Consider the following 27,387-nt stretch of genomic DNA (forward strand, 5'->3'; position numbering starts at 1 on the left):
TGAGACTATCGATCACTACAGAATAAGAGCAAATGTTAGACATATAATTACTAGCAGTTAGAAATGACCTAAGTCTAGAATGAGAATACCGACAACTGCCGAAACATCTATTCTATGCGACAACCAAGGGTACGCTTGACGTATGCATTATGAACACAACCAGAGACTTTCTGTCGATTGACTCTCCAGCAGACGGACCAGATTCCAACAGAGAAGACAACAATGACATACGGGCATAAATATATACATTGCAATTATTCTCGAATGAGAGGCCCTTCATGTGCAAAGGATTAGCATTTCAATGATTACAATTATCCACTGTGTGTAGTGAATCCATTTAGTCTTTCCCGCTCTTTCTCAGTCCCCACCCCTTTTCTTTGTCTACCAAGCCGTCATATCGGCTTAGCCCACTAGGGACTTTTCTATCATCGTTAGTAACCAATATCTACTGTTTGTTTGTTATGTATTTCTGTGATTATTTAGTTAGTAAATTTGCCAATTTGTATATTGCTGATTCATTATGGAACCTAGCAGATATCCAAGGGTTTATGACGTGTTATACAATGTAAATCTCAACATTTTCCGTGGTGTCCCCGACTTCCTAGTTAACGTTTACATGATTAGTTTAATCACGTAATAATTAAACCTAGAGTACTGATTTGATATAAATAAGTCTTCAAATTTAATGATAGTCCAGACACGACAGCGGCCAACTCTAGGAAGTCTTGGTGGTTCTAAACTTCTTCCATTTAACAATGATGGAGGCCACTGTGTTCTTGGGGACCTTCAATGCTGCAGAAATGTTTTGGTGCCCTTCCCCAGATCTGTGCCTCGACACAATCATGTCTCAGAGATCTGTGGACAATTCCTTCGACCTCATGGCTTGGATTTTGCTCTGACATGCACTGTCAACTGTGGGACCTTATATAGACAGGTGTGTGCCTTTCCAAATCATGTCCAATCAATTGAATTTACCACAGGTGGACTCCAATCAAGCTGTAGAAACAAAGGATGATCAATGGAAACAGGATGCACCTGAGCTCAATTTCAAGTCTCATAGCAAAGGGTCTGAATACTTGTGAAAATAAGGGATGTTTTTTATTTTTAATACATTTGCACACAAAAAACTAAACCTGTTTTCGCTTTTCATTGTGGGGTAGTGTAGATTGATGAGTGAAAAAATATTTGATCAATTTTAGAATAAGGCTGTAACATAAAATGTGGAAAAAGGGAAGGGGTCTGAATACTTTCTGAATGCACATGCAATTACAAAATGTCTTGTTCCAATTGTAACTAACATGTTCTGTAATTACACATTTGCAGTCTCCTGTGTAGCACCATGTTAACATTGCATCCTAATATGTAACCTTGTTACATGTAACTACATAAGTCACTACCACCAAAATAAACTAGGCTAGGACTCTGTCAGCTGTTGTAACAATGCACACCCTGTCAATGCACACCCTATCATTAACTACAGCTTCAGTTATCTTATTTCCATATTATTTGGCTTAAAGGATGTACTGAATTACATGTAAGAGCAATTTATTTACAATGGATATGCATGTAACTATAATTTACCTACCCGGGAGCAAGCATCTTACTGTAAAGTGAACCACATAATGGTATAACCTTTGTAAATACTATGTATTGGGGTTTCCCAGGCTTCAAAGGTGTAATGTAAGTGAAATGTTGTTCAAAATAATATAATGTTAATATACTCATGAGCAAGCAGCTTCAAATAAAGTGAAACACAGTAGGGTAAAACTTATTACAATTGGGAAAATACACTTCAATGTAGAATAAATGTTTTTACAGCAACTAAGTACAGTCATTACTGTACTTTCAAAGCAATTACATATTTCACAGGATCTCAAAATGGCAGTTATTGCAATGTAATAAAAAGTATTGTAACTACAATGTTTCAACACAAGCAACTAAATGTAAAGTAAAACACATCATGAATGACTCATAACTAAACTACATATGTTACAACTTAGGCAGACACGCAATATAATAGTTCTAGTTGTGATCACTGGGAATCTCTCTCAAATCTAGGGAAAATGTTGTTACCGCACCATTAAGTGTAATTACTATGTACTTTCAATATTAAATATTTCGCAGGGTATATAAACATTTCAGTTATTACAATGTTCTTATAAATAGAATTATTGTAATTACAATGTTTCTACACAGGTACACGCAACTTAATGTAAAGTGAAACATTGAATTATTCATGTGTTACTATGTAGTTACGATGTTACAACGTGTTTTTGATTGTAGTAGGGTGAAGTTCGGTAATACACTTTCTTGAGTGTTGGTGCATAGCCTGTTGATCGGACAGTGATATGTTTGGAAGCAATGGAATCCATTGTCTCCTGTTTCACGTGATAAACATTTTTACATGGAGTGACCCCAAAAAACACTGATAGCAACAAAGCCTGCTTATAACCCTGTCAAAAGAATGAAACATTCATTTGCTGTAGGATTGTAGTTCCAAAGGCATTGAATTGATTGACATAAATTCAAAGTTGAGATTGTTGTTTCTCGGCTAAATAGAGCTTGCAGGGGTTGTGTGCATTTAAAGGGCCGGTATTGACCACTGTTTAAATTACTCCCGGCTCCTTCTGGAAAGTGTTTGGCATGTTTTCACAAATGCAACCACATTTGAAATTAGTGATGGTTGGGTGTTTATATATCTATATTTTTTAATCACTAAATGTTTGGAATTGAATGTCCTTCTTGAGGCACAACACTATTCTATTCACATTGAAAGGAAATGGAAAGGTATCGGTTACAACACGGGATAGTTTATCACAGTAGGCTCTTTTCTGAGAGATGACATTGACCCTACTTACGTGACAAACTATGTCTGTCTGATCTTACAGCTTGGAATGGTCTTGACAAAATATTTCCTCTTAGGGGTGCATACTAAGAGTGAAAATCTTACAGTTGATATACTTATCGGATGTCTTTGAAGTTGAGAGTTCTCCTTATTTTCTTTACCCAACCAGTACATCCACTCAAAATGGAGATGCTTCTTGAAACTTTTTGGGGTCAGATTGCCCCTTAGTCTCCAGACCTGCCCCTTTATTGTCCGCCACGCTCTTTCAATGTGTTGTGTGTGAAATCCTGTGTGAGGATCCACAAAGTTGTTTGTGTGTTTGACTGTCTAGTGATTGTAAACCTGCCTATTCAGCGACCTGACATACACTCTCCAGCAGTCACTCGATGATGGAACCTCTTCAAGCACCTCTGGCACCCCAATGGTGGAACAAACTCCCTCACGACGCCAGGTCAGCGGAGTCAATCACCACCTTCCGGAGACACCTGAAACCCCACCTCTTTAAGGAATACCTAGGATAGGATAAAGTAATCCTTCTAACCCCCCCCCCTTAAAAGAGTTAGATGCACTATTGTAAAGTGGTTGTTCCACTGGATATCATAAGGTGAATGCACCAATTTGTAAGTCGCTCTGGATAAGAGCGTCTGCTAAATGACTTAAATGTAAAAATGTTAAATGTAAGCATGTCATCTGATGATAGGGATTAAGGTTACCTGTGAACGGTTTTCCACCGTTTTAAGAACTGGGCGCCATCTTTTGTGTTTGACCTCCATCATCCCATCCTTCCACGATTGTACTGAAAGATAGGAACAAGTGCATATTGTTATTTTGTAACAGGAAGTTGGCTAGTGGTTAGTCACACCTTGAAATAGAGGGGATCAGTAAATCCATGGGAACTAGCATAATGTCACTTATGACATAAGCCAAGGTCTGATGGGTGAAGTTGTATAATGTTGAAAGACCTAAAACATGATCATAGGAAACATCACTGATGATGTGTCCAAGAGCACAGATATGTATTTATCAAATAATTCAGTATATGAAATCCCTCTATTTTTCATCCATATCATTATATATATTATATATACATTATATTTACATCTTTTCTTCGCAAATCTTTTTTTATATATATATATTTTTTTTCTTCTAAAAACTCAACTTCAAAACACTCTCCTGCAACCTGCCTCACCAATAAAAAAAAGTATTATTCACCTCAAATCTGAAATCCACAACAGAAGCTAGCCAGAAGTTAGCCAGAAGTTAGCCAGTACATTATACATTGAAGCTATTTTATCGCCCCCAGAAACCTGCTCCTTTAACTCTCTGTTCCGGACGTCCTAGACGACCAATTCTCATAGCTTTTAGCCATACCCTTATCCTACTCCTACTCTGTTCCTCTGGTGATGTAGAGGTGAATCCAGGCCCTGCAGTGCCTAGCTCCACTCCTATTCCCCAGGAGCTCTCTTTTGATGACTTCTGTAACCGTAATAGCCTTGGTTTCATGCATGTTAACATTAGAAGCCTCCTCCCTAAGTTTGTTTTATTCACTGCTTTAGCACACTCTGCCAACCCGGATGTCCAATCCGTGTCTGAATCCTGGCTTAGGAAGACCACCAAAAACTCTGAAATCTCCATCCCTAACTACAACATTTTCAGACAAGATAGAACGGCCAAAGGGGGCGGTGTTGCAATCTACTGCAGAGATAGCCTGCAGAGTTCTGTCCTACTATCCAGGTCTGTACCCAAACAATTTGAACTTCTACTTTTAAAAATCCACCTCTAAAAACAAGTCTCTCACCGTTGCCGCCTGCTATAGACCACCCTCTGCCCCCAGCTGTGCTCTGGACACCATATGTGAACTGATTGCCCCCAATCTATCTTCAGAGCTCGTGCTGCTAGGTGACCTAAACTTGGACATGCTTAACACCCCAGCCATCCTACAATCTAAGCTTGATGCCCTCAATCTCACACAAATGATCAATGAACCTATCAGGTACCACCCCAAAGCCGTAAACACGGGCACCCTCATAGATATCATCCTAACCAACTTTCCCTCTAAATACACCTCTGCTGTTTTCAACCAAGATCTCAGCGATCACTGCCTCATTGCCTGCATCCGTAATTTACATTTACATTTAAGTCATTTAGCAGACGCTCTTATCCAGAGCGACTTACAAGAGAGCGACTAAAAGTCCTAATATAATACAGTTTCTCCCCGACCAGATTATTCTCCCTCTTCCTCCTTCACCTTTTTCTTCTTCTTCTTCTTCTTTGACGATTCCTCTGTGGGAGAGACGGGCGCCTCCTCTTCCTCTACGTCCATCGCCTCGGCTTTCTTGGACTTCTTTTTCTTCTTCTTGGGAGTTTCTCCTGCTGCCGTTGACGCCTCTGGTTCTTCCACCGGTAATGGGTCAGCGGTCAAACAACCTCCACTCATTACTGTCAAACGCTCCCTGAAACACTTCAGCGAGCAGGCCTTTCTAATCGACCTGGCCCAGGTATCCTGGAAGGATATTGACCTCATCCCGTCAGTAGAGGATGCCTGGTTATTTTTTTTAAATGCCTTCCTCACCATCTTAAATAAGCATGCCCCATTCAAGAAATTTAGAACCAGGAACAGATAGAGCCCTTGGTTCTCTCCAGACCTGACTGCCCTTAACCAACACAAAAACAATCTGTGGCATTCTGCATTAGCATCAAACAGCCCCCGTGATATGCAACTTTTCAGGGAAGTTAGAAACCAATATACACAGGCAGTTAGAAAAGCCAAGGCTAGCTTTTTCAAGCAGAAATTTGCTTCCTGCAACACAAACTCAAAAAGGTCTGGGACACTGTAAAGTCCATGGAGAATAAGAACACCTCCTCCCAGCTGCCCACTGCACTGAGGATAGGAAACTCTGTCACCACCGATAAATCCACTATAATTGAGAATTTCAATAAGCATTTTCTACGGCTGGCCATGCTTTCCACCTGGCTACCCCTACCCCGGTCAACAGCACTGCACCCCCCACAGCAACTCGCCCAAGCCTTCCCCATTTCACCTTCTCCCAAATCCAGTCAGCTGATGTTCTGAAAGAGCTGCAAAATCTGGACCCTACAAATCAGCCGGGCAAGACAATCTGGACCCTCTCTTTCTAAAATGATCTGCCGAAATTGTTGCAACCCCGTTTACTAGCCTATTCAACCTCTCTTTCGTGTCGTCTGAGATTCCCAAAGATTGGAAAGCAGCTGCGGTCATCCCCCTCTTCAAAGGGGGGGACACTCTTGACCCAAACTGCTACAGACCTATATCTATCCTACCCTGCCTTTCTAAGGTCTTCGAAAGCCAAGTCAACAAACAGATTACCGACCATTTCGAATTCCACCGCACCTTCTCCGCTATGCAATCTGGTTTCAGAGCTGGTCATGGGTGCACCTCAGCCACGCTCAAGGTCCTAAACGATATCTTAACCACCATCGATAAGAAACAATACTGTGCAGCCGTATTCATTGACCTGGCCAAGGCTTTCGACTCTGTCAATCACCACATCCTCATTGGCAGACTCGATAGCCTTGGTTTCTCAAATGATTGCCTCGCCTGGTTCACAAACTACTTCTCTGATAGAGTTCAGTGTGTCAAATCGGAGGGCCTGTTGTCCGGGCCTCTGGCAGTCTCTATGGGGGTGCCACAGGGTTCAGTTCTTGGGCCGACTCTCTTCTCTGTATACATCAATGATGTCGCTCTTGCTGCTGGTGAGTCTCTGATCCACCTCTACGCAGACGACACCATTCTGTATACTTCTGGCCCTTCTTTGGACACTGTGTTAACAACCCTCCAGACGAGCGTCAATGCCATACAACTCTCCTTCCGTGGCCTCCAACTGCTCTTAAATACAAGTAAAACTAAATGCATGCTCTTCAACCGATCGCTGCCTGCACCTGCCCGCTTGTCCAGCATCACTACTCTGGACGGTTCTGACTTAGAATATGTGGACAACTACAAATACATAGGTGTCTGGTTAGACTGTAAATTCTCCTTCCAGACTCACATCAAACATCTCCAATCCAAAGTTAAATCTAGAATTGGCTTCCTATTTCGCAACCAAGCATCCTTCACTCATGCTGCCAAACATACCCTCGTAAAACTGACCATCCTACCGATTCTGATTTGTAAGTTGACTGAACAAATCTTTCTTAGTGAATTCAAATTGATTTTGTAAGTTAAGACAGTGTAATTAATTGTAGTTATCATAACTTGAAATGTTTAGTACACACAACTGTTACCTTGGTATTGTTGATTTGACCTTTTGGTTCTGACTTGAAAGTTAAGTTAACACACAGGTCTTAGCTGATTTAACTTCATTTTGTAAGTAAAGTTCATGTCAAGATTTGTAGTTATCCTAACTTGACATTTAAAGTCAAAACAACTGTTGTCTTTATTTTGTTCATTTGACTCTCATTTGAAAGTTGAGTGAACACAGTTTATTGCTGATTCCACTTGATTTTGTAAGTTAAGACAATGTCATGACTTGTGGTTATTATAACTTGCCATTTTTCGTCAGCACAACTAGGCTCTTGTTTTAGTTTGACTTATTATTTCTGATTTGAATGTTGACTGAGCAAATTGTTCTAGATTTTTTACCTTTACAGCTTTTGTTGAGTTGAAGGCAACTTCACTTATTAACATGATTTGTCAAATCAACACATTTTGCACATTTAGTTGACTTCAATAGATGAAATAAGTTATTTTGACTTAATTGAAAAAAACTTCTTTTTTTTTTACAGTGAAAGAGGACTTTGTGTTTGTAGACCTCACAACAGCAACCACCACACAATTCCTTCTTCGCCACAATTCTTTCTTCACCACTCTTCTAAAGAGTTATTGTCCGCTCAATTCAACATAAACTGAAAAAAATCTATCACAATCCTTTAACATTTGGGGAAAAAACATACCTGGCCTGCAGCCTCGTTGTCTTGGCCTGGCCTGCAGCCTCGTTGTCTTGAAGTAATGTTGCCTCATCCCTGCTTTCATCTTTCTTCTTTGGCTCAGGTAATTGTCTGGGAGGCTGGAAATACTTTGACCTGGACTTGTCAGGTGTGTCTTTTCTTGTTCTCTTGGCCCACTGCTCCTCTTCCTGGTCCAACGACTTCTTGCGGTAGGGGGATTTTGTGAACTGTGATTCTGGCAGGTCATGTTTTATTATGTGAAGCATTTTCAAAATGAATTCAGCTGGACGGAGGAATTTCTTCTTTCGCAAAATGGAATGTTTCAGGATCCAGAACCACTGTTCCACATAGCAGTTAGTGTCCCGTGATTTCGCTGATTGCAATGTTGTGTTGGTCACATTACAATATCTTGTAAGGTCATCCAGCAGTATCCCACTCCGAAGGGGGAAAATGGCCATGTAAGTGTCCATTAGAACATGGATTATCTCAGGGCAGAAAAACGTATTTTCAGGCACTGTCTGTCTCCTCCAGAAGACTCTGCGAATGATTAACGACTGACATGAATTCACTTGTGAAGGGAGATTGGCCACATGTTTTGTTTTTTGCTGACATTGCACTTTCTTCATAACTGTCATCTCTCATCACATCCTCCACTTTCACCTTCTCTGACTTCATAATACTGTCATCTAAATACTTTTGTGATTCATCCACAAGATTACTTTCATGTTGTGATTTGAAAAGCACAAGTGCCTCGAAGAAAGAGGTGCTGTTGAGCAACAAGGCAAAGCAAAAAGTTGCATACTCTGAGCCCATCGTCATTCGTTTTGTTCCCAAATCCCTGGGCGACAGCCTTAATGATGTGGGCAGAGCATAGATGGAGCACTGTGAAGTCTTCGCAATCTTCTTTTTCCTCCAAGGAAACTATGCCGTGGGCTCTGTTTAGATAAGTGATGCTCTCTTTGTTAAATGAGAACAATATACTTCCAATCATCGCCCAGCGGAAATCAGCCTTCATCTGTCTCACCTTGCAGCTTGTCATTTGTGAGACCTTGCATACTGTCTCCATTAACCAAAAGGTTATTGTTGGGATGGAGTGCTGGACACTAATCATCTCGGATACAGGGAGGGTGTAACGAGTGCGCTGAGAGTCAGGAACACATACAAGGAGTGAGTGTTTTAATTCATAAATAAACACGAAACACAAACAACGCACCGACATGAAACAGTCAATAACACCTGAGGAAAGAACCAAGGGGAGTGACAGATACAGGGAAGATAATCAAGGAGGTGATGGAGTCCAGGTGAGTGTCATGAGGCGCTGGTGCGCTTGACGATGGTGACAGGTGCGCGGGATAATCAGCAGCCTGATGACCTAGAGGCCGGAGAGGGAGTATACGTGACATAGGGGTGGTTTAGCCTTGCCCATTCCGGGCAGAGCCAGAGCGTAGTACAAATCTCTTTTACTTTGATTGCTAATCTTAGACACAACCCCACCAGTGGCATCAAGATGATGAGTCACTGGACTCAGATGTTCAACTAGGATCTTCAAACACTTTTCTGTGTACAAGTGAACGCCAAACGGCTCGACTTGGAGATGTTGTGGCACACGCCTTCAAAACCTTTAGATGCACGCATGAGCTCTAGCATCATGTCATCGTGCAGCCTTGTGCGCTTTCTGATTTCAGCCCCAATCACTTTGAGAACATCTTTTGAAAGGCTTCTTTTAATGTCGCCTGCCAAAATCTCCTCTGTATGTGTGTTTTTTTAACTGTCTGTAGTGGTGGTTGCTGGCACCTTTTTGTACTGCCTTTGCTACTGCACCTCTGCGATTATATCTTACAGGCCTACATCTTCTCTCACTTCGTTGTGTGTGTCACCTCACTAAATCTGAATACTATGATATTGACATATTTGCTATATTTGCTAGGCCTTTTTTGTCGTAAAAACATGTATTTCACTTTACGTGGCTGAAAGGTGCAGATGGCCGAGGCACAGGAGTAAGGTGAGGCTTTTTTCCGGCTGTGACTAGCTTTGATATGCTGGTATTTGAATGCCAAGGTGCAGCATGGATTGACCTTATTCAATTCAGAATAAAGCACATCTGTCCATGGCTGTTGAAGATTTGAGGTACCTGGTAAGGGCTTTATTTTCATCCACCTTAATAGAAATGGAAAATGACTTTACCCCTGGTCTGGTCGTTCTTTTAGCATCACTCACTTGTTCTGTCCCTCTGTCTCCGGAGTACTCTTCATCACGTTGTGCTCGTATGTCTTCTTTCCTGTCCTCTAGAGTCTGCCTCACCTTCTGTCCCTCTGTCTCTGGAGTAATCATCTAGTTGGTGTTGACTGGATTTCTGGCCATCATCAATATTTCCCTTTCCATTGTCATCTTTATTAGCCAGTTTCATGACATGCTCTGTTTCTAACGTGTTGTTAACTCAATCATGTTGTTGTCATTTTTCTGTAATGACATTAAAAGTGAATTAATCACTATGTCGATACCTTTACGTCACTCAGAAATACAAAAAGCTATCAAAATGTAAGTTGATCACTGCACAGGAAAAAAATCTATATAATCAACGTGTAGTTGTGGTGTGAATATTATACATTTTGGTGTTAGAAATAGTAGGCCATGCATCAAATAACTATTTTCATCAGAAAAAGTAACCCTCAAATGCACTGCTGCAGGTGGCTTGTTGTGAATGCACTCAAATATCAAGTCAATGAGGAAGCGAGGCAGCCCATTGTCATTAGCAGGTTATGTAAACTGTGTGCTAATACTCACGGAAGGATTTGTCTTAATGTATATGAAAGCGATGCTATGAAAAGAGATTCATTCACGTTATCAAGCTCACTCAATGACAAATCACTGCCTATTACTGTAATTAAAAAGATCATATGAAAATTCTCCAAAACATAGGAGAGCTCCAGTGACGATGAGCATACAGAGAATTGTATGCTTGTTCAGGAAACATTGTTTTTCATGAGGCCTACCTGTGCGCCTTCCTTTAAGAACCTCTGTTTGAACACCTCTCCTGTCCTTGCTCCATACCACATACAGCCATTTGTGGATCTTTTCAGTGTCCATGTGAAAGATAGTTATTGCGAGGCTGGAACATTTGTTAACTTCCACTTCTTTTTTTGAACACCCATGTGAAATGAAGGCCTGCAAAACTCCCTCTACCTTTTTCCCCACAGATCTGATTCCGAGCTTCTGTGGACTTTTTCAAACCTAACTAATGAGACGTATTTTCTTTTGTATAAAGACATTTTCACATTTGGCAATGACGTTAAAATCACGTTAGTCTCACAGTCAAGCTGACAATAGTTTTGGATATATTCGCGAGTGGGCAAATTAACTGTGGCGCAGTTAATTTGAACTAACAAATTCAAATTCAAATGCCAACATCGGCGTCATTTTTAGCTAATATCGTTCGATTCCAATATGCTTACCGATATGTCGTGCATCCCTAATATTTACAGATGGCATACAAGTTTGTTATTAAGGCACATGAAAGTTCACATTCCAGAAAGCATTTCTGCCCCAAAAACTTTTTGATTAAGTAGTAATGTGCGACATACGTCAATCTTCTTGAAACGGGTCACATAAAAGAACAATCAGGAAATACATATATTTAACTCCTTATTTGTGGCACTAAAAAAATCTCCATATATACTTCCATTTATTTTTTCCCACTGATACCGGGGGACCTTCAGACGAGTCTTGTGTAGCCCAAACTGTTCGGACGCTACAGACAGAAGTTGGCAGATCGGCTGTACCGACTTCAGACAAGTTCCAAGATGCTGGTGTGGGTCGTAGAGCAAAACGGAGAACACTATTGTGTTCATGAGAGTCTCATCTTTCCATAGAGGGGTCATGTAGGCCAAACCGTTCAGACGCTACAGACAGTTTTGTGAGAAGACATTTCGGGATGTCTCATGGTCTGACAAACACCGCTCTAGCGCTGTCACATATCACCGCAGATGCAGAAGTGCGACTCATCACTGACAACGAGACAGGGAGGAGGTCAGAGACCTGACAATGTGGTGCAAGGACAACAACTTCTCCCTCAACGGGATCAAGACAAAGGAGATGATTGTGGACTACAGGAAAAGGAGGACCGAGCACGCCCCCATTCTCATCGACGGGGCTGTAGTGGAGCAGGTTGAGAGCGTCAAGTTCCTTGGCGTCCACATCACCAACATGGTCCAAGCACACCAAGACAGCTGTGAAGAGGGCACAACAAAACCTATTCCCCCCCAGGATTCTGAAAAGATTTGGCATGGGTCCTCAGATCCTCAAAAGGTTTTACAGCTGCACCATCGGTTGCATCACTGCCTGGTATGGCACCTGCTCGGTCTCCGACCGCAAGGCGATACAGAGGGTAGTGTGTACGGCTCAGTACATCACCAGGGCCAAGCCTCCTGCATCAGGACCTCTATACCAAGCGGTGTCAGAGGAAGGTGCTAAAAATTGTCAAAGACTCCAGCCACCCTAGTCATTGACTGTTCTCTCTGCTACCGCACGGCAAGCGATACCGGAGCGCCAAGTCTAGGTCCATGAGGCTTCTAAACAGCTTCTACCCCCAAGATATAAGACTCCTGAACAGCTAATCAAATGGCTACCCAGACCCCCCCTCTATGCTGCTGCTACTCTATTATTATCTAGTCACTTTAATAACTCTACCTACATGTACATGTACCATACCTCAATTACCTCGACACCGGTGCCTCCGGACATTGACTCTGTACCGGTACCCCCTGTATATAGCCCCGCTATTGTTATTTACTGCTGTCTTTAATTATTTGTTATTCTTATCTCTTACTTTTTTTTGTTGGTATTTTCTTAAAACTGCATTGTTGGTTAAGGGCTTGTAAGTAAGCATTTCACTTTAAGGTCTACACCTGTTGTATTTGGCTCATGTGACAAGTAACATTTGATTTGACATTGGTGGATGTGGTGGATTGAGACATATCCAACGCAACAACAAAAAAACCTCTCTCTAGCTTAAACTGACTTATTTGTATGCTTTTGTATTATTACGCTAATTTGATTTCAGCGGGGGCACGGACATCGACTGTAGTTTTTTTTTAATGCACTGGAGGAAGAGATTCTCTGACGTTGCTTGCGCTCAGCACGTCAACAGGTATAAACGACGCAGACTAGATGCGCTACACAGCTCATTCAGAAAGAAGTCCGACTTGAATAAGCAGGACTATATTTAGTTCTCCAAAAATATGGTATGTTTATAAAGACATTTCATAAAATAAAGATAGTGTCCACCTGGCTGGCCCAAGGATTAGTTTTCCAAATAAAAAGCTGAAAGCATGCTTAAATCATAGGCTACACTTCAGACTGTAGTGCTATTTGTATGTGCCTTTTCCAATGCACTGCTTGAACTCTATCCCCCATGATGAGATAATGGCATGATAAATCAAGATCTTAATCCAGTTTAGAAGCAATGCAATCCATTATGATCAACAGCTGGGAAAAAAACACAATACAAATAAATATTCATGAATTAAATGAAATCATAGGCAACAAAGCAAAGGAACCATTGTTAGTTTACCAGTAATATTTATTACACTAGTGTTTTTCAAAATAAATATATAGTAGAATATTTTAAAGAAACAAATACAATCTTTAAAGCCAGTAATGAAAAATTCAATTGCGCCAACTTTTAGTAAACATAAGGTGGTACAGTATATACAAAACCACTGCTCAAATGTACAAAATGCAGCAAATAATATCAAGTATTGTCCAGTGTCCCTTGACTTGAATGAACTTGAGGCATAGTCAGTCATGGTAGAGCTGCTCTTAGTGCTCACAGACAGCAGGTTTAGGTCATGAATGGGGCCAGGACTTTTCCCAGACCATGTGAGTAGGGAAAAATCCTGGCTCATGTTAGAGCCAATAGTTGTTTTTGTTGTCCTGGTCAGATCACATTGCCAGAAAAAAATCGTAAACCTAGTCAGTTACTTCAGATAAGGTTCTGAGTGTTTTAGTGAAAAGCAGCAGAAGACCTTGGTGTCTCTCTGGTGGTAAGAGTGAGCTTACCACCAGAGAGACATTCGGTGGATTTGGATCTTCCTGAGTACCATTGATCGTGGGCCAGTATTCTGCTGTAACATACTGTAGATAGAGTGCAATACACTGAAACCCAAAGCGTGCTCGTTTGGAACCGAGTAAATACTAATCACCACCTCCCCACTAACAATAACACTGAGGAAATGATGAGCCTCCCTTCTCCTGGGACAAGAGCATTCATGTTCTAACTGAATTAAACAGTGGTGGCGCTTGTTCCATTGCATGACAAAACCTTTGTTAAAGCATCATTTAACGAGTAAACACATTCAGAGAAACACACAGCATTCCCAACCCCCCCCTTTCCACAAACATCTGCAAAAACACACACAAAAACAAGACTTGACCATATCTTTCTCATCATTTTCATAACTAAAAAAAAGGTTAAGTAAAGTTTATTCATGGTAAAATCACTTAATAGCCCATACTAGTATTATTGAATAAATAGCCTTTTGAAGGAGACCAGAGGGGTCACAGCAGCAGGATTTTGCCAGACTAGAACAAGCACTTTCAAACAATTTTGACAATGGCTGTGGTTTCTATTATTATAAGTCTGTAGCGTCTGTACTTTCAGTGCTGCCTCTATTTGCACTTATTTCAGTTGTTTGTAGTTTCAGTATTACTTTGTAGTTTTGTCTTTTCGATCCACTACATAAGGGTAAAGTACTGTATAGAAGTGGGTTCAGCGCTAAACTATAGGCTATTCCTCAGTTAGCATAAAAAGTGCCACATGCAGAAAACTGCCTTGAGAAAAAACTAAAACATTCCTAATCTTTAAAAGACTCATTCAGTTAGTTGGAAGGTGTTCATTAAAATTCTCACGTCCATCTCCATGGAGACCGCCATTTACACCAATCCGAAGGCTACACACACACACACAGCAATAGACCAATCCCCCGTCATCAACAGGCCAAACCCACAGAAGGGTCATATCCGAGACTACTGGGTCCTGCCCAATCGTAGAATGAATGCCTATGGAGTGCCTTCTCGTCCTCCTCTTCTTCCCTTCCTCACTTCTTCCTAGAAGATCCGCTGGGCCTCTTGATCTGCCACAGGTGGTTGTGTATGGTCAGGGCATCCACGCTGACTGACACGGTCTTGGCGGGGATGCAGTTGAACTGCTTGCGGTCGGAGCTGTACTTGTAGAGCTTGTCGATCATCTTGCGGCTGATGCTGCGTGGCCCCGTGCCGGTGAACTTGACAATCTCCTCTGTGTCGGGGGAGAAGGAGTAGATGGCTCGGAACTGGCAGCTACCGTCCCTGAACAGAATCATCAGGTGGTTGGCCTCACACCTCTCCAGCTCCTGGCATTGGAGAGACAGATGGAAGAAACAACCATTAGTAACCATGGGAAAAAGAACATCAAACTCTACTATACAGTGGGAATCAGAGGGATATATAACAAAACAGGATAACCAAGTTAGCTGTATAAACACTTAGAAATAACTAGTCTTTTGATGTTCTGGTTCATACTTGAACAAATTGGTTGTTGAATCAATTATACCATGTCAATTTCAAGCTGATCTTTCTAAAACACATTTTTCCTCAAAACATTTAGGCCAAACATTCTGATGTTTTTATTGACTCGTATACAGTAGAAGAGAAAACAGTCTAACTTCTTGACACTAGTAATGTGGACAATTCATTGGCTATAGTAAAATCACAGACTCCTTCGAGAACTACAATACTACTGACTCACCTCAAATCATTTTCACAGGTAATGAGGAAAATTAATTGTCTATACTGAAATTGCAGAGGCCTTCTGCACTGAACAAAATATAAATGCAACAATGTTTTACTGAGTTACAGTTCATATACGGAAATCAGACAATTGAAATAAATTCCTTAGGCACTAATCTATGGATTTCACATGACTGGGAATACAGATATGCATGCATCTGTTGATCACAGATACCTTAAAAGAAATGGGCCTCAGGATCTCATCATGATAAAATGCAATTGTGTTAGTTGTCCGTAGCTTATGCCTGCCCATATCATAACCCCACCGCTACCATAGGGGACTCTCAGCTGACATCAGCAAACCGCTCGCCCACACGACGCCATCTGCCCAGTACAGTTGAAACAGGGATTCATCCGTGAAGAGCACACTTCTCCAGAGTGCCAGTGGCCATCGAAGGTCAGCATTTTCCCACTGAAGTCAGTTATGATGCAGTCAGGTCAAGACCCTGGTGAGGACGATGAGCACGTGCATGAGCTTCCCTGAGACGGTTTCTGACAGTTTGTGCAGAGTGACCAAAAGTATCTGCTCGTCAAACATCTCATTCCAAAATCATGGGCATTAATATGGAGTTGGTCCCCCCTTTGCTGCTATAACAGCCTCCACTCTTATGGGAAGGCTTTCCACTAGATGTTGGAACATTACTGTGAGGACAATTTGTAAGTCGCTCTGGATAAGAGCGTCTGCTAAATGACTTAAATGTAAATGTAAGGACATGCTTCCACTCAGCCACAAGAGCAATATTGAGGTCGGGCACTGATGTTGGGCGATTAGGCCTGGCTCGCAGTCGGCGTTTCAATTCATCCCAAAGGTGTTCGATGGGGTTGAGGTCAGGGCTGTGTGCAGGCCAGTCAAGTTCTTCCACACCGATCTCAAAAAAACATTTCTGTACGGACCTCGCTTTGTGCACAAGGGCATTGTCATGCGGAAACAGGAAAGGGCCTTCCCCAAATTAGTCACAAAGTTGGAAGCACAAAATCGTCTAGAAAGTCATTACATGCTGTAACGTTAAAATTTCCTTACACTGGAACTAAGTGGCCTAGCCCGAACCATGAAAAAACAAACTTTGCATTCTGACAGTTTGTGCAGAAATTCTTTGGTTGTGCAAACCCACAGTTTCATCAGCTGTCTGGGTGGGTGGTCCCAGATGATTACTCAGGTGAAGAACCCGGATGTGGAAGTCCTGGGCTGGCGTGGTTACGCGTGGTCTGCAGTTGTGAGTCCAGTTGGACGTACTGCCAAATTCTCCAAAACAACGTTGGAGGCGGATTATGGTCGAGAAATGAACATTCAATTCTCTGGCAACAGCTCTGGTGGACATTCCTGCAGTCGCAAGCCAATTGCACACTCCCTCAAAACTTGAGACATCTGTGACATTGTGTGATGTGACAAAACTGCACATTTTAGAGTGGCTTTTTATTGTCCCCAGTACAAGGTGCACCTGTGTAATGATAATGCTGTTTAATCAGCTTCTTGATATGCCACACCTGCCAGGTGGATGGATTATCTTGGCAAAGGAGAAATGCACACTAACAGGGATGTAAACAAATTTGTGCTTATGGAACATTTCTGGGATATTTTATTTCAGCTAATTTATTTATTTAACCTTTACTTAACTAGGCAAGTCAGCTAAGAATAAATTCTTATTTGCAATGACGGCCTACCCCGGCCAAACCTGGACGACGCTGGGCCAATTGTGCACCGCCCTATGGGACTCCCGATCACGGCCAGTTGTGATACAGCCCGGGATCGAACCCGGGTCTGTCGTGACGCCTTTAGCACTGCGATACAGTGCCTTAGACCGGTGCGCCACTCGGTCCCCGAAACATGGGACCAACACTTTACATGTTGCTTTGATATTTTTGGCTATAGTAAAATCATGGAGACCTGCTAGTACTGCCATACTATGGATGGACTGACCTCTAGGATGGTGTTCTTCTGGGCTTCGTTGACCTTGCCAGCCAGGCAGCAGTGGGTGATGGCATTGTGGATTATCGGCTTGTTGGACTTGGAAACACACTCCTTAAACAGCTTGGGACCTGCAACGAGGACAGAAACCCTAATGCTCACCATTGTACTCTGGTGTGTATGTAATACTCACCATTAGGGATGTGACAAATGAAACATGTTGCTTAATGTTTAAAAAGCCATTTTCCGTTAAAACGATAACAAAAAAATCATTAAATTCCATGTCAATTTACAATGCAGAATAATGGTCCTATTACGTATGTATGACTGCTAGGGCCGGGCAATAAAGTTATAGCTACTACAGTCATATACCCTTGAAAGCGCCTCGGCTACAGCATGTTCGTTTGTCTGTAACATGCTGACCAGACACCATCGGGCGCATGTTGATTTTGTCCTGGGATGTAAACACTGGGTTGTTATTTTACCTAAAATGCACAAGGTCCTCTATTCTGACAATTCATCCACAGACAAAAGGGTAAACTGAATTTGTTTCTAGTAATTTCCCCTCCTTCCTTCAGGCTTCTTCTTCGGACTTTATATGGCGGTTGGCAACCAACTTTAAGGTGAATTACCACAACCAACTGGATTCTGGACCTCAGTTCATCTTTCAATCACCCACGTGGGTATATGCTCCTAAAAACCAATGAGGAGGCAGGACTTGTTGAGCGTCACAAATAGAACCAACTTCTGCACCCACACGCTTGCAAGCAGTGTGGGTGCAATGATTGAATAACATGTATGTGTACGTTTATTTTGTAACCCTCGCCCACGCGACGTGTCCGGTCTAGTCAGCATGTAAGGGTACACTACGGCTTTTAAATAAATGCAGACACAAAACCTTCTCTGGTGATAGTTTCGAAGCGCCACTGAACGGTAATTTTACTTGTCTGTCAAGGAATGCTGCTTCTAAAGTGGGACTAATCACTAGGTGACCAGAACTGTCAATCAAATCATCTTGAGCTGCCAGTGCGCAGCCTGCTTGCCTACTGCGTGCAGACCACTCTTTCCTGAAAAAGTACTTTAAAGTATTGATTGGGGACTTGTTTGTGGAGGAACATAAGCGCTTTTATGGGTAATTTGTGATGTTTTATTTGTGCTTACCATGACTGTGTTTTTGTATTTTAATGTGTGTGTGCGTGCGTGCGTGCATGCATGTACAGTTGAAGTCAGAAGTGTACATACACCATAGCCAAATACATTTAAACTCAGTTTTTCACAATTCCTGACTTTTGGCCCATTCCTCCTGACAGAGCTGGTGTAACTGAGTCAGGTTTGTAAGCCTCCTTGCTCGCACAAGCTTTTCAGTATTGCCCACAAATGTTCTATAGGATTGAGGTCAGGGCCACTCCAACTTTGTTGTCCTTAAGCCATTTTGCCACAACTTTGGAAGTATGCTTGGGGTCATTATCCATTTGGAAGACCCATTTGCGACCAAGCTTTAACTTCCTGACTGATGTCTTGAGATGTTGCTCATGATGACATCTAGCATCTAGCACCAGTCCCTCCTGCAGCAAAGCACCCCCACAACATGATGCTGCCACCCCCGTACCTCACGGTTGGGATGTGTTCTTCGGCTTGCAAGCCTCCCCCTTTTTCCTTAGTCATTATGGCCAAACAGTTCTATTTTTGTTTCATCAGACCAGAGGACATTTCTGTGCAGTTGTAATCCGTAGTCTGGATTTTTTATGGTAGTTTTGGAGCAGTGGCTTCTTTCTTGCAGGTTATGTCGACATAGGGCTCGTTTTACTGTGGATATAGATACTTTTGTACCCGTTTCCTCCAGCACCTGCACAAGGTCCTTTGCTGTTGTTCTGGGATTAATTTGCACTTTTCGCACCTTCAGGCATTTGGAAATTGCTCCAAAGGATGAACCAGACTACAATCATTTTTCTGAGGTCTTGGCTGATGTCTTTTGATTTTCCCATGATGTCAAGCAAATAGGCACTGAGTATGAAGGTAGGCCTTGAAATACATCCACAGGTACACCTCCAATTGAATCAAATTATGTAAATTAGTCTATCAGAAGCTGATAAGGAAATATGTTTTAATTGTGTTTTAATAAATGATAGAATATTACACTCTGAAACCATATCTCTGAAACCATATGATTGTATGAAATTTATTAGAATCATTAGATTATTATAATGCATGTATGAAAGTGATTAGAATCATTTGATTATTTTAATGCTGTGGGTGGTTTTAGTCAGTAAAATAATAATATTTTCTGGAGTGTAGTTCTTAGTCAGAATCAACGTTTTGGGGACAATGTGTCTAGTATCTTGATAACAGACTGTCTGAGCCAGATTCGGTGCCAACCTTGGCTGGGACATTGAGAACTTCCCAGTCCCAGGTCTCTCCCTATCTTGGGGGAGGGCAGGAAGAAGCTATTCTCACGGACTCCCCTAATCTCTGTCGGCGGGGCAGATACCTGATGGTTTGTGTGGAAGTATGTGTGTCACTATAAAATGGTCTTTGTACTGTGCACGCCAGAACGTTCCGTGAAAAAATATTTGAGTATTGTAGACTGGGCCTTTGTCTGTTTTCCTTTCTATCAGTATCCTACAAATCCTGATATAGCAGACTGAGTAATTAAAACTTCTCACGAGTCACCAACCCTGATCCGGTAGCACCCCCCACCCCACTGAGTAGCATAGCTAGCATAGCGTCACAAGTAACTTGTAGCATCTAAATATCATTAAATCACAAGTCTAAGACACCAGATGAAAGATACAGGTCTTGTGAATAAAGCCACCATTTCAGATTTTTAAAATGTTTTACAGGGAAGACACAATATGTAAATCTATTAGCTAACCACGTTAGCAAAGGACACGATATTTTTACTCCCAACAGCTTTTTCCTGCGTCAGTAGCTATCACTAATTCGACTAAATAAAAATATATATAGCCACTAACCAAGAAACAACTTCATAAGATGACAGTCTGATAACATATTTATGGTATAGCATAGTTTTTTTTGGGAAAAATTTGCATTTTTCAGGTATAAATCACAGTTCTACATTGCAGCTGCAATCTGAAATAGTGCTGACCCAGCCAGAACAATTACAGAGACCAACGTCATATAACGAATTACTCATCTTAAAACATTTCAGAAAAATACACAGCGTACAGATATTGAAAGCCCAACATCTGGTGAATCCAAACAATATTTCAGATTTATTAAATGTTTTATAACGAAAACAAAATGTAGCGCTAAATTAGCATAGCTATACCAGGCAGATTCGGCTGGGCGCCCACGGCCAGTTCACATGCACAACAGATATGATATAACATCGTAAATTGGGTCTTACTATGGCTGATCTTTCATCAGAATGTTGATCAAAGTGTCCTTTGTCAAGATGAGTCGTTGGTTCCGTTCAGAATTGTTCCTTGCCCACTCCATTTAGCACAGGTACCGGTCGAGTGGCACGGATCTCAAACGTAAATAAATTCAGACAACGGAACACCACAAAACTCCCGAAAAAATTCAAATAATCTGATTAAACTATATTGAAAAAACATACATTACGATGATCTGGTCACATGTATCAAACAAACTTCGAGACGGAGATAGTTTTCATCCATAATGGCCGCACAAAAGAAGACAATCGCAGCTAAAAGTCGCACGATTTAGACAACCGGAAGTTGTCGGTCACGCCAAAGAATTAGCTCTCATTTCACGTCAGTCCCAGATAAACAAGATATTTTTCCTCTGACGTCCTCTTGACACCCAGAGGAAGGCCAATGAGGTGTGTTTCGGGTCATAGGGGGCACGACCATATATAGGCAGAGCGTTGAAGCTGGCATACACATCTTGCTTTTTTCTTCTTGGTCATGGAAAGTGCTGTCAAATGACTTCTGTATCACTCAGAGACAAAATTGAAACGGTTTTAGAAACTAGAGATTGTTTTCTTTCCAATGGTATTATTTATATGCATATAGTAAGAGCAATAATTGAATAAGAGGCAGTTTAATCTGTAGAGCAAATTATGCTAATGGGAAAATAGCACCCCCTGTATTCTCAAGAAGTTAAATTGAATTGGTTAACGAACCTGAGAACATATTTCTCCTAACAGAAGCCAAGACATCATTTTCTGGAATTTTCCAAGTTGTTTCAAGGCACAGTCAACTTAGTGTATGTAAACTTCTGACCCACTGGAATTGTGATACAGTGAATTATAAGTGAAATAATCTGTCTGTAAACAATTGTTGGAAAAATTACTTGTGTCATGCACAAAGTAGATGTCCTAACCGACTTGCCAAAATTATAGTTTGTTAACAAGAAATGTGTGGAGTGGTTGAAAAACTGTGTATGTAAACTTCCGACTTCAACTGTATGTGTATATATACACAGTACCAGTCAAACGTTTGGACACCTACTCATTCAAGGATTTGTATTTATTTACACTAATTTATACATTGTAGAATAATAGTGATGACATCAAAACTATGGAATCATGTAGTAACCAAAAAAGTGTTAACTTCTTATGGCTGGGGGCAGTATTGAGTAGCTTGGATGAATAAAGTGCCCAGAGTAAACTGCCTGCTACTCAGGCCCAGTTGCTAATATATGCATATTATTAGTAGATTTGTATAGAAAACACTATGAAGTGTCTAAAACTGTTTGAATGATGTCTGTGAGTATGGCAGGCAAAAACCTGAGAAAAAATCCAACCAGGAAGTGGGAAATCTGAGGTTTGTAGTTTTTCAAGTCATTGCCTATCGAATATACAGTGTCTATGGGGTCATATTGCACTTCCTAAGGCTTCCACTAGATGTCATCAGTCTTTAGAACCTTGTTTGATGCTTCTACTGTGAAGTGGGGGCGAATGAGAGCTGATTGAGTAACAGGTCTGCCAGAGTGGCATGAGCTGATCATGCGCGCTCACGTGAGAGCGACCTGCGTTCCATTGCAATTCTAAAGACAAAGGAAATCTCCGGTTGGAACATTATTGAAGATTTATGTTAAAAACATCCTAAAGATTGATTCTATACATCGTTTGACATGTTTCTACGAACTGTAATACAACTTTTTGTCTGAACTTTCGCCTGGACTTGCCGTGCGTCTGGATTTGTGAACTCAACACGCCAAAAAAAAGGAGGTATTTGGACATAAATGATGGACTTTAGCGAACAAAACACACATTTATTGTGGAACTGGGATTCCTGGGAGAGCATTCTGATGAAGATCATCAAAAGGTAAGTGAATATTTATAATGCTATTTCTGACGTCTGTTGACTCCACAACATGGCGGGTATTTGTATGGCTTGGTTTTTTGTCTGAGCGCTGTACTCAGATAATTGCATGGTGTGCTTTTTTCTTCAAATAGCAACCGCTTGACTTGATGACAGTTTTGCACACTCTTGGCATTCTCTCAACCAGCTTCATGAGGTAGTCACCTGGAATACAGTTCTATTAACAGATGTGCCTTCTTAAAAGTTAATTTGTGGAATTTCTTTCCTTAAAACTTCTTCTTAATAGGGGGCGCTGTTTTCACTTTGGGAAAAAATCGTGCCCAAATTAAACGACCTTGTACTCTGTTCTAGATCATACAATATGCATATTATTATTACAATTGGATAGAAAACACTCTGAAGTTTCTAAAACTGTTTGAATTATATCTGTGAGTAAAACAGAACTCATTTGGCAGCAAACTTCCAAACAGGAAGTGAAAATTCTGAAAATGGGGCTCTGTGTCAGGGCCTGCCTATTCAACTGGCTTATATTTATGGATCTGTATGCACTTCATACGCCTTCCACTAGATGTCAACAGGCAGTATAATGTTGAATGGGGTGTCTAGCTTGATGTGAGACCGAATGAGAGCTTTTGGAGTGACAGGTCCGCTCTTTTGTCAGTATTCAACTGCGCACCAGGGAACCTCACATTGTCTTCTGAAAAGCGTTAGGTATACACGACGAAATGCTCCGGCTCTGATTTTATTGGATACATATGAGAAGAACATCATAAAGTAGGATTTTCTACCGAGTTTGACCAGTTTATTCGACGTTTATTGGGAATTTTAGAATTTTTCGTTCCAGGCGCAAAGATTTCTTGGACATGTGCCCTCCACATGGCTAGCCAAAGTTGCTAATTCGACAGAAGAAATGGACATTCTAAAACAAAACAACGATTTATTCTGGAACTAGGACTCCTTGCACAACATTCTGATGGAAGATCATCAAAAGTAAGAGAATATTTATGATGTTATTTCGTATTTATGTGGAATATGTTGGCTCCAACAAGGCGGAGAATTGGTGAGCGCTGTCTCACAATATTGCTTGCTGTATGTTGTACTAAAGTTATTTTTTTAAATCTAACACAGCGGTTGCATTAAGAACCAGTGTATCTTTCATTTGCTGTACAACATGTATTTTTTAGTAAAGTTTATGATGAGTTCTTTGGTTAGATTACGTGACTGTCCAAAATATCTCCGGACAATTTGGTGCATCATGGCTACATATTCACAATGTAAAACCAGGATTTGTACCTCTAAATATGCACATTTTCGAACAAAACATAAATGTATTGTATAACATGATGTTATAAGACTGTCATCTGATGAAGTTGTTCAAGGTTAGTGATTAATTTCATCTCTATTTGTGGGTTTTGTGAAAGCTACCTTTGCGGTGAATAAATGGCGTTGTGTGTTTGGCTATTGTGGTGAGCTAATATAAATATATATTGTGTTTTCGCTGTAAAACATTAAAAAAATTGGAAATGATGGCTGGATTCACAAGATGTTTATCTTTCATTTGCTGTATTGGACTTGTGATTTCATGAAATTATATTATATCCCTGTCGCGTTAGGCTAGGCTATGCTAGTCAGCTTTTTTGATGAGGAGGATCCCGGATCCGGGAGAGAGAAGCGGTAGAGGTTAATACGTTTGAGCCAATCAGTTGTGTTGTGACAAGGTAGGGGTGGTATACAGAAGATATCCCTATTTGGTAAAAGACCAAGTCCATATTATGGCAAGAACAGCTCAAATAAGCACAGAGAAACGACAGTCCATCATTACTTTAAGACATGAAGGTCAGTCAATGCGGAAAATTTCAAGAAATTTGAACATTTCTTCAAGTTCAGTTGCAATAACCTTCAAGCGCTATGATGAAACTGTCTGTCATGAGGACCGCCACATGAATGGAAGACCCAGAGTCACCTCTGCTGCAGAGGATAATTTCATTAGTTACCAGCCTCAGAAATAGCAGCCCAAATAAAGGCTTCACAGAGTTCAAGGAACAGACACATCAACTGTTCAGAGGAGACTGTGTGAAATCAGGCCTTCATTGTCGAATTGCTGCAAAGAAACCACTACTAAAGGACACCAATAAGAAGAAGAGAATAGAAGAGCAATGGACATTAGACCGGTTGACATTTGTCCTTTGGACATCATGGGAAAATCAAAATAAATCAGCCAAGACCTCAGAAAAATAATTGTAGACGTCCACAAGTCTGGTTCATCCTTTGGAGCAATTTCCAAAATCTTGAAGGTACCACGTTCATCTGTACAAACAATAGTACAGAAGTATAAACACCGTGGGACCACTCAGCCGTCATACCGTTCAGGCAGGAGACGCGTTCTGTCTCCTTGAGATGAACGTACTTTGGTGCAAAAAGTGCAAATCAATCCCAGAACATCAGCAAAGGACCTTGTGAAGATGCTGGAGGAAACAGGTACAAAAGTATCTATATCTACAGTAAAACGAGTCCTATATCGACATAACCTGAAAGGCCGCTCAGCAAGGAAGAAGCCACTGCTCCAAAACCGCCATAAAAAAGCCAGACTACGGTTTGCAACTGCACATGGGGACAAAGATCGTACTTTTTGGAAAAATGTCCTCTGGTCTGATGAAACAAAAATAGAACTGCTTGGCCATAATGACCATTGTTATGTTTGGAGGAAAAAGGGGGAGGCTTGCAAGCCAAAGAACACCATCCGAACCGTGAAGCACGGGGGTGGCAGCATCATGTTGTGGGGGTGCTTTGCTGCAGGAGGGACTGGTGCACTTTACAAAATAGATGACATCATGAGGCAGGAAAATTATGTGGATATATGGAAGCAACATCTCAAGACATCACTCAGGAAGTTAAAGCTTGGTCGCAAATGGGTCTTCCAAATGGACAATGACCCCAAGCATACTTCCAAAGTTGTGGCAAAATGGCTTTAGGACAACAAAGTCAAGGTATTGGAGTGGCCATCACAAAGCCCTGACCTCAATCCTATAGAAAATTTGTGATCAGAACTGAAAAAGCGTGTGCGAGCAAGGAGGTCTACAAACCTGACTCAGTTACACCAGCTCTGTCAGGAGGAATGGGCCAAAATTCACTCAACTTTTTGTGGGAAGCTTGTGGAAGGCTACCCGAAACTTTGACCCAAGTTAAACTATTTAAAGGCAATGCTACCAAATACTAATTGAGTGTATGTAAACTTCTGGGACCCACTGGGAATGTGATGAAAGAAATAAAAGATTAAATAAATCACTATTATTCTGATATTTCACATTCTTAAAATAAAGTGGTGATCCTAATTGACCTAAGACAGGGAATTTTTACTAGGATTAAATGTCAGGAATTGTGAAAAACTGAGTTTAAATGTATTTGGCTAAGGTGTATGTAAACTTCCGACTTCAACTGTATGTAAAGTCGTGGCCAAAAGTTTTGAGAATGACACAAATATTAATTTTCACAAAGTCTGCTGCCTCAGTTTGTATGATGGCAATTTGCATATACTCCAGAATGTTATGAAGAGTGATCAGATGAATTGCAATTAATTGCCAAGTCCCTATTTGCCATGCAAATGAACTGAATCCCCCAAAAACATTTCCACTGCATTTCAGCCCTGCCACAAAAGGACCAGCTGACATCATGTCAGTGATTCTCTCGTTAACACAGGTGAGTGTTGACGAGGACAAGGCTGGAGATCCCTCTGTCATGCTGATTGAGTTTGAATAACAGACTGGAAACTTCAAAAGGAGGGTGGTGCTTGGAATCATTGTTCTTCCTCTGTCATCCATGGTTACCGTGCCGTCATCATTGCTTTGCACAAAAAGGGCTTCACAGGCAAGGATATTGCTGCCAGTAAGATTGCACCTAAATCAACCATTTATCGGATCATCAAGAATTTCAAGGAGAGCGGTTCAATTGTTGTGAAGAAGGCTTCAGGGCGCCCAAGAAAGTCCAGCAAGCGCCAGGACCGTCTCCTAAAGTTGTTTCAGCTGCGGGATTGGGGCACCACCAGGACAGAGCTTGCTCAGGAATGGCAGCAGGCAGGTGTGAGTGCATCTGCACGCACAGTGAGGCGAAGACTTTTGGAGGATGGCCTGGTGTCAAGAAGGGCAGCAAAGAAGCCACTTCTCTCCAGGAAAAACATCAGGGACAGACTGATATTCTGCAAAAGGTACAGGGATTGGACTGCTGAGGACTGGGGTAAGGTCATTTTCTCTGATGAATCCCCTTTCCGATTGTTTGGGGCATCCGGAAAAAAGCTTGTTCGGAGAAGACAAGGTGAGCGAGCGCTACCATCAGTCCAGTGTCATGCCAACAGTAAAGCATCCTGAGATCATTCATGTGTGGGGTTGCTTCTCAGCCAAGGGAGTGGGCTCACTCACAATTTTGCCTAAGAACACAGCCATGAATAAAGAATGGTACCAACACATCCTCTGAGAGCAACTTCTCCCAACCACCCAGGAACAGTTTTGTGACGAACAATGCCTTTTCCAGCATGATGGAGCACCTGGCCATAAGGCAAAAGTGATAACTAAGTGGCTCGGGGAACAAAACATCGATATTTTGGGTCCATGGCCAGGAAACTCCCCAGACCTTTATCCCAT

At 41.4% G+C, this 27,387-nt stretch overlaps 1 protein-coding gene across 2 annotated transcripts in view; it reads right to left on the reverse strand.

Annotated features, from left to right (window-relative positions):
* Nucleotides 1–13,331: 13,331 nt before the first annotated feature.
* The window catches only part of LOC139544465 (calmodulin-regulated spectrin-associated protein 1-B-like), a 112,371-nt gene continuing 98,315 nt past the window's right edge, over nucleotides 13,332–27,387 (reverse strand). For both annotated transcript variants that reach the window (XM_071351591.1, XM_071351589.1), the window contains 2 exons: nucleotides 17,514–17,632; nucleotides 13,332–15,159 (listed from right to left, as the gene is read on the reverse strand). In XM_071351591.1, coding sequence (XP_071207692.1) covers nucleotides 14,866–15,159; nucleotides 17,514–17,632 — 413 coding nt within the window. In that variant the 3' untranslated portion in view covers nucleotides 13,332–14,865. The remainder of the gene's footprint in view (nucleotides 15,160–17,513; nucleotides 17,633–27,387) is intronic.

Source organism: Salvelinus alpinus, chromosome 18 (assembly GCF_045679555.1).
Source record: "Salvelinus alpinus chromosome 18, SLU_Salpinus.1, whole genome shotgun sequence".
In the NCBI taxonomy this organism is placed as follows: Eukaryota; Metazoa; Chordata; class Actinopteri; order Salmoniformes; family Salmonidae; genus Salvelinus; species Salvelinus alpinus.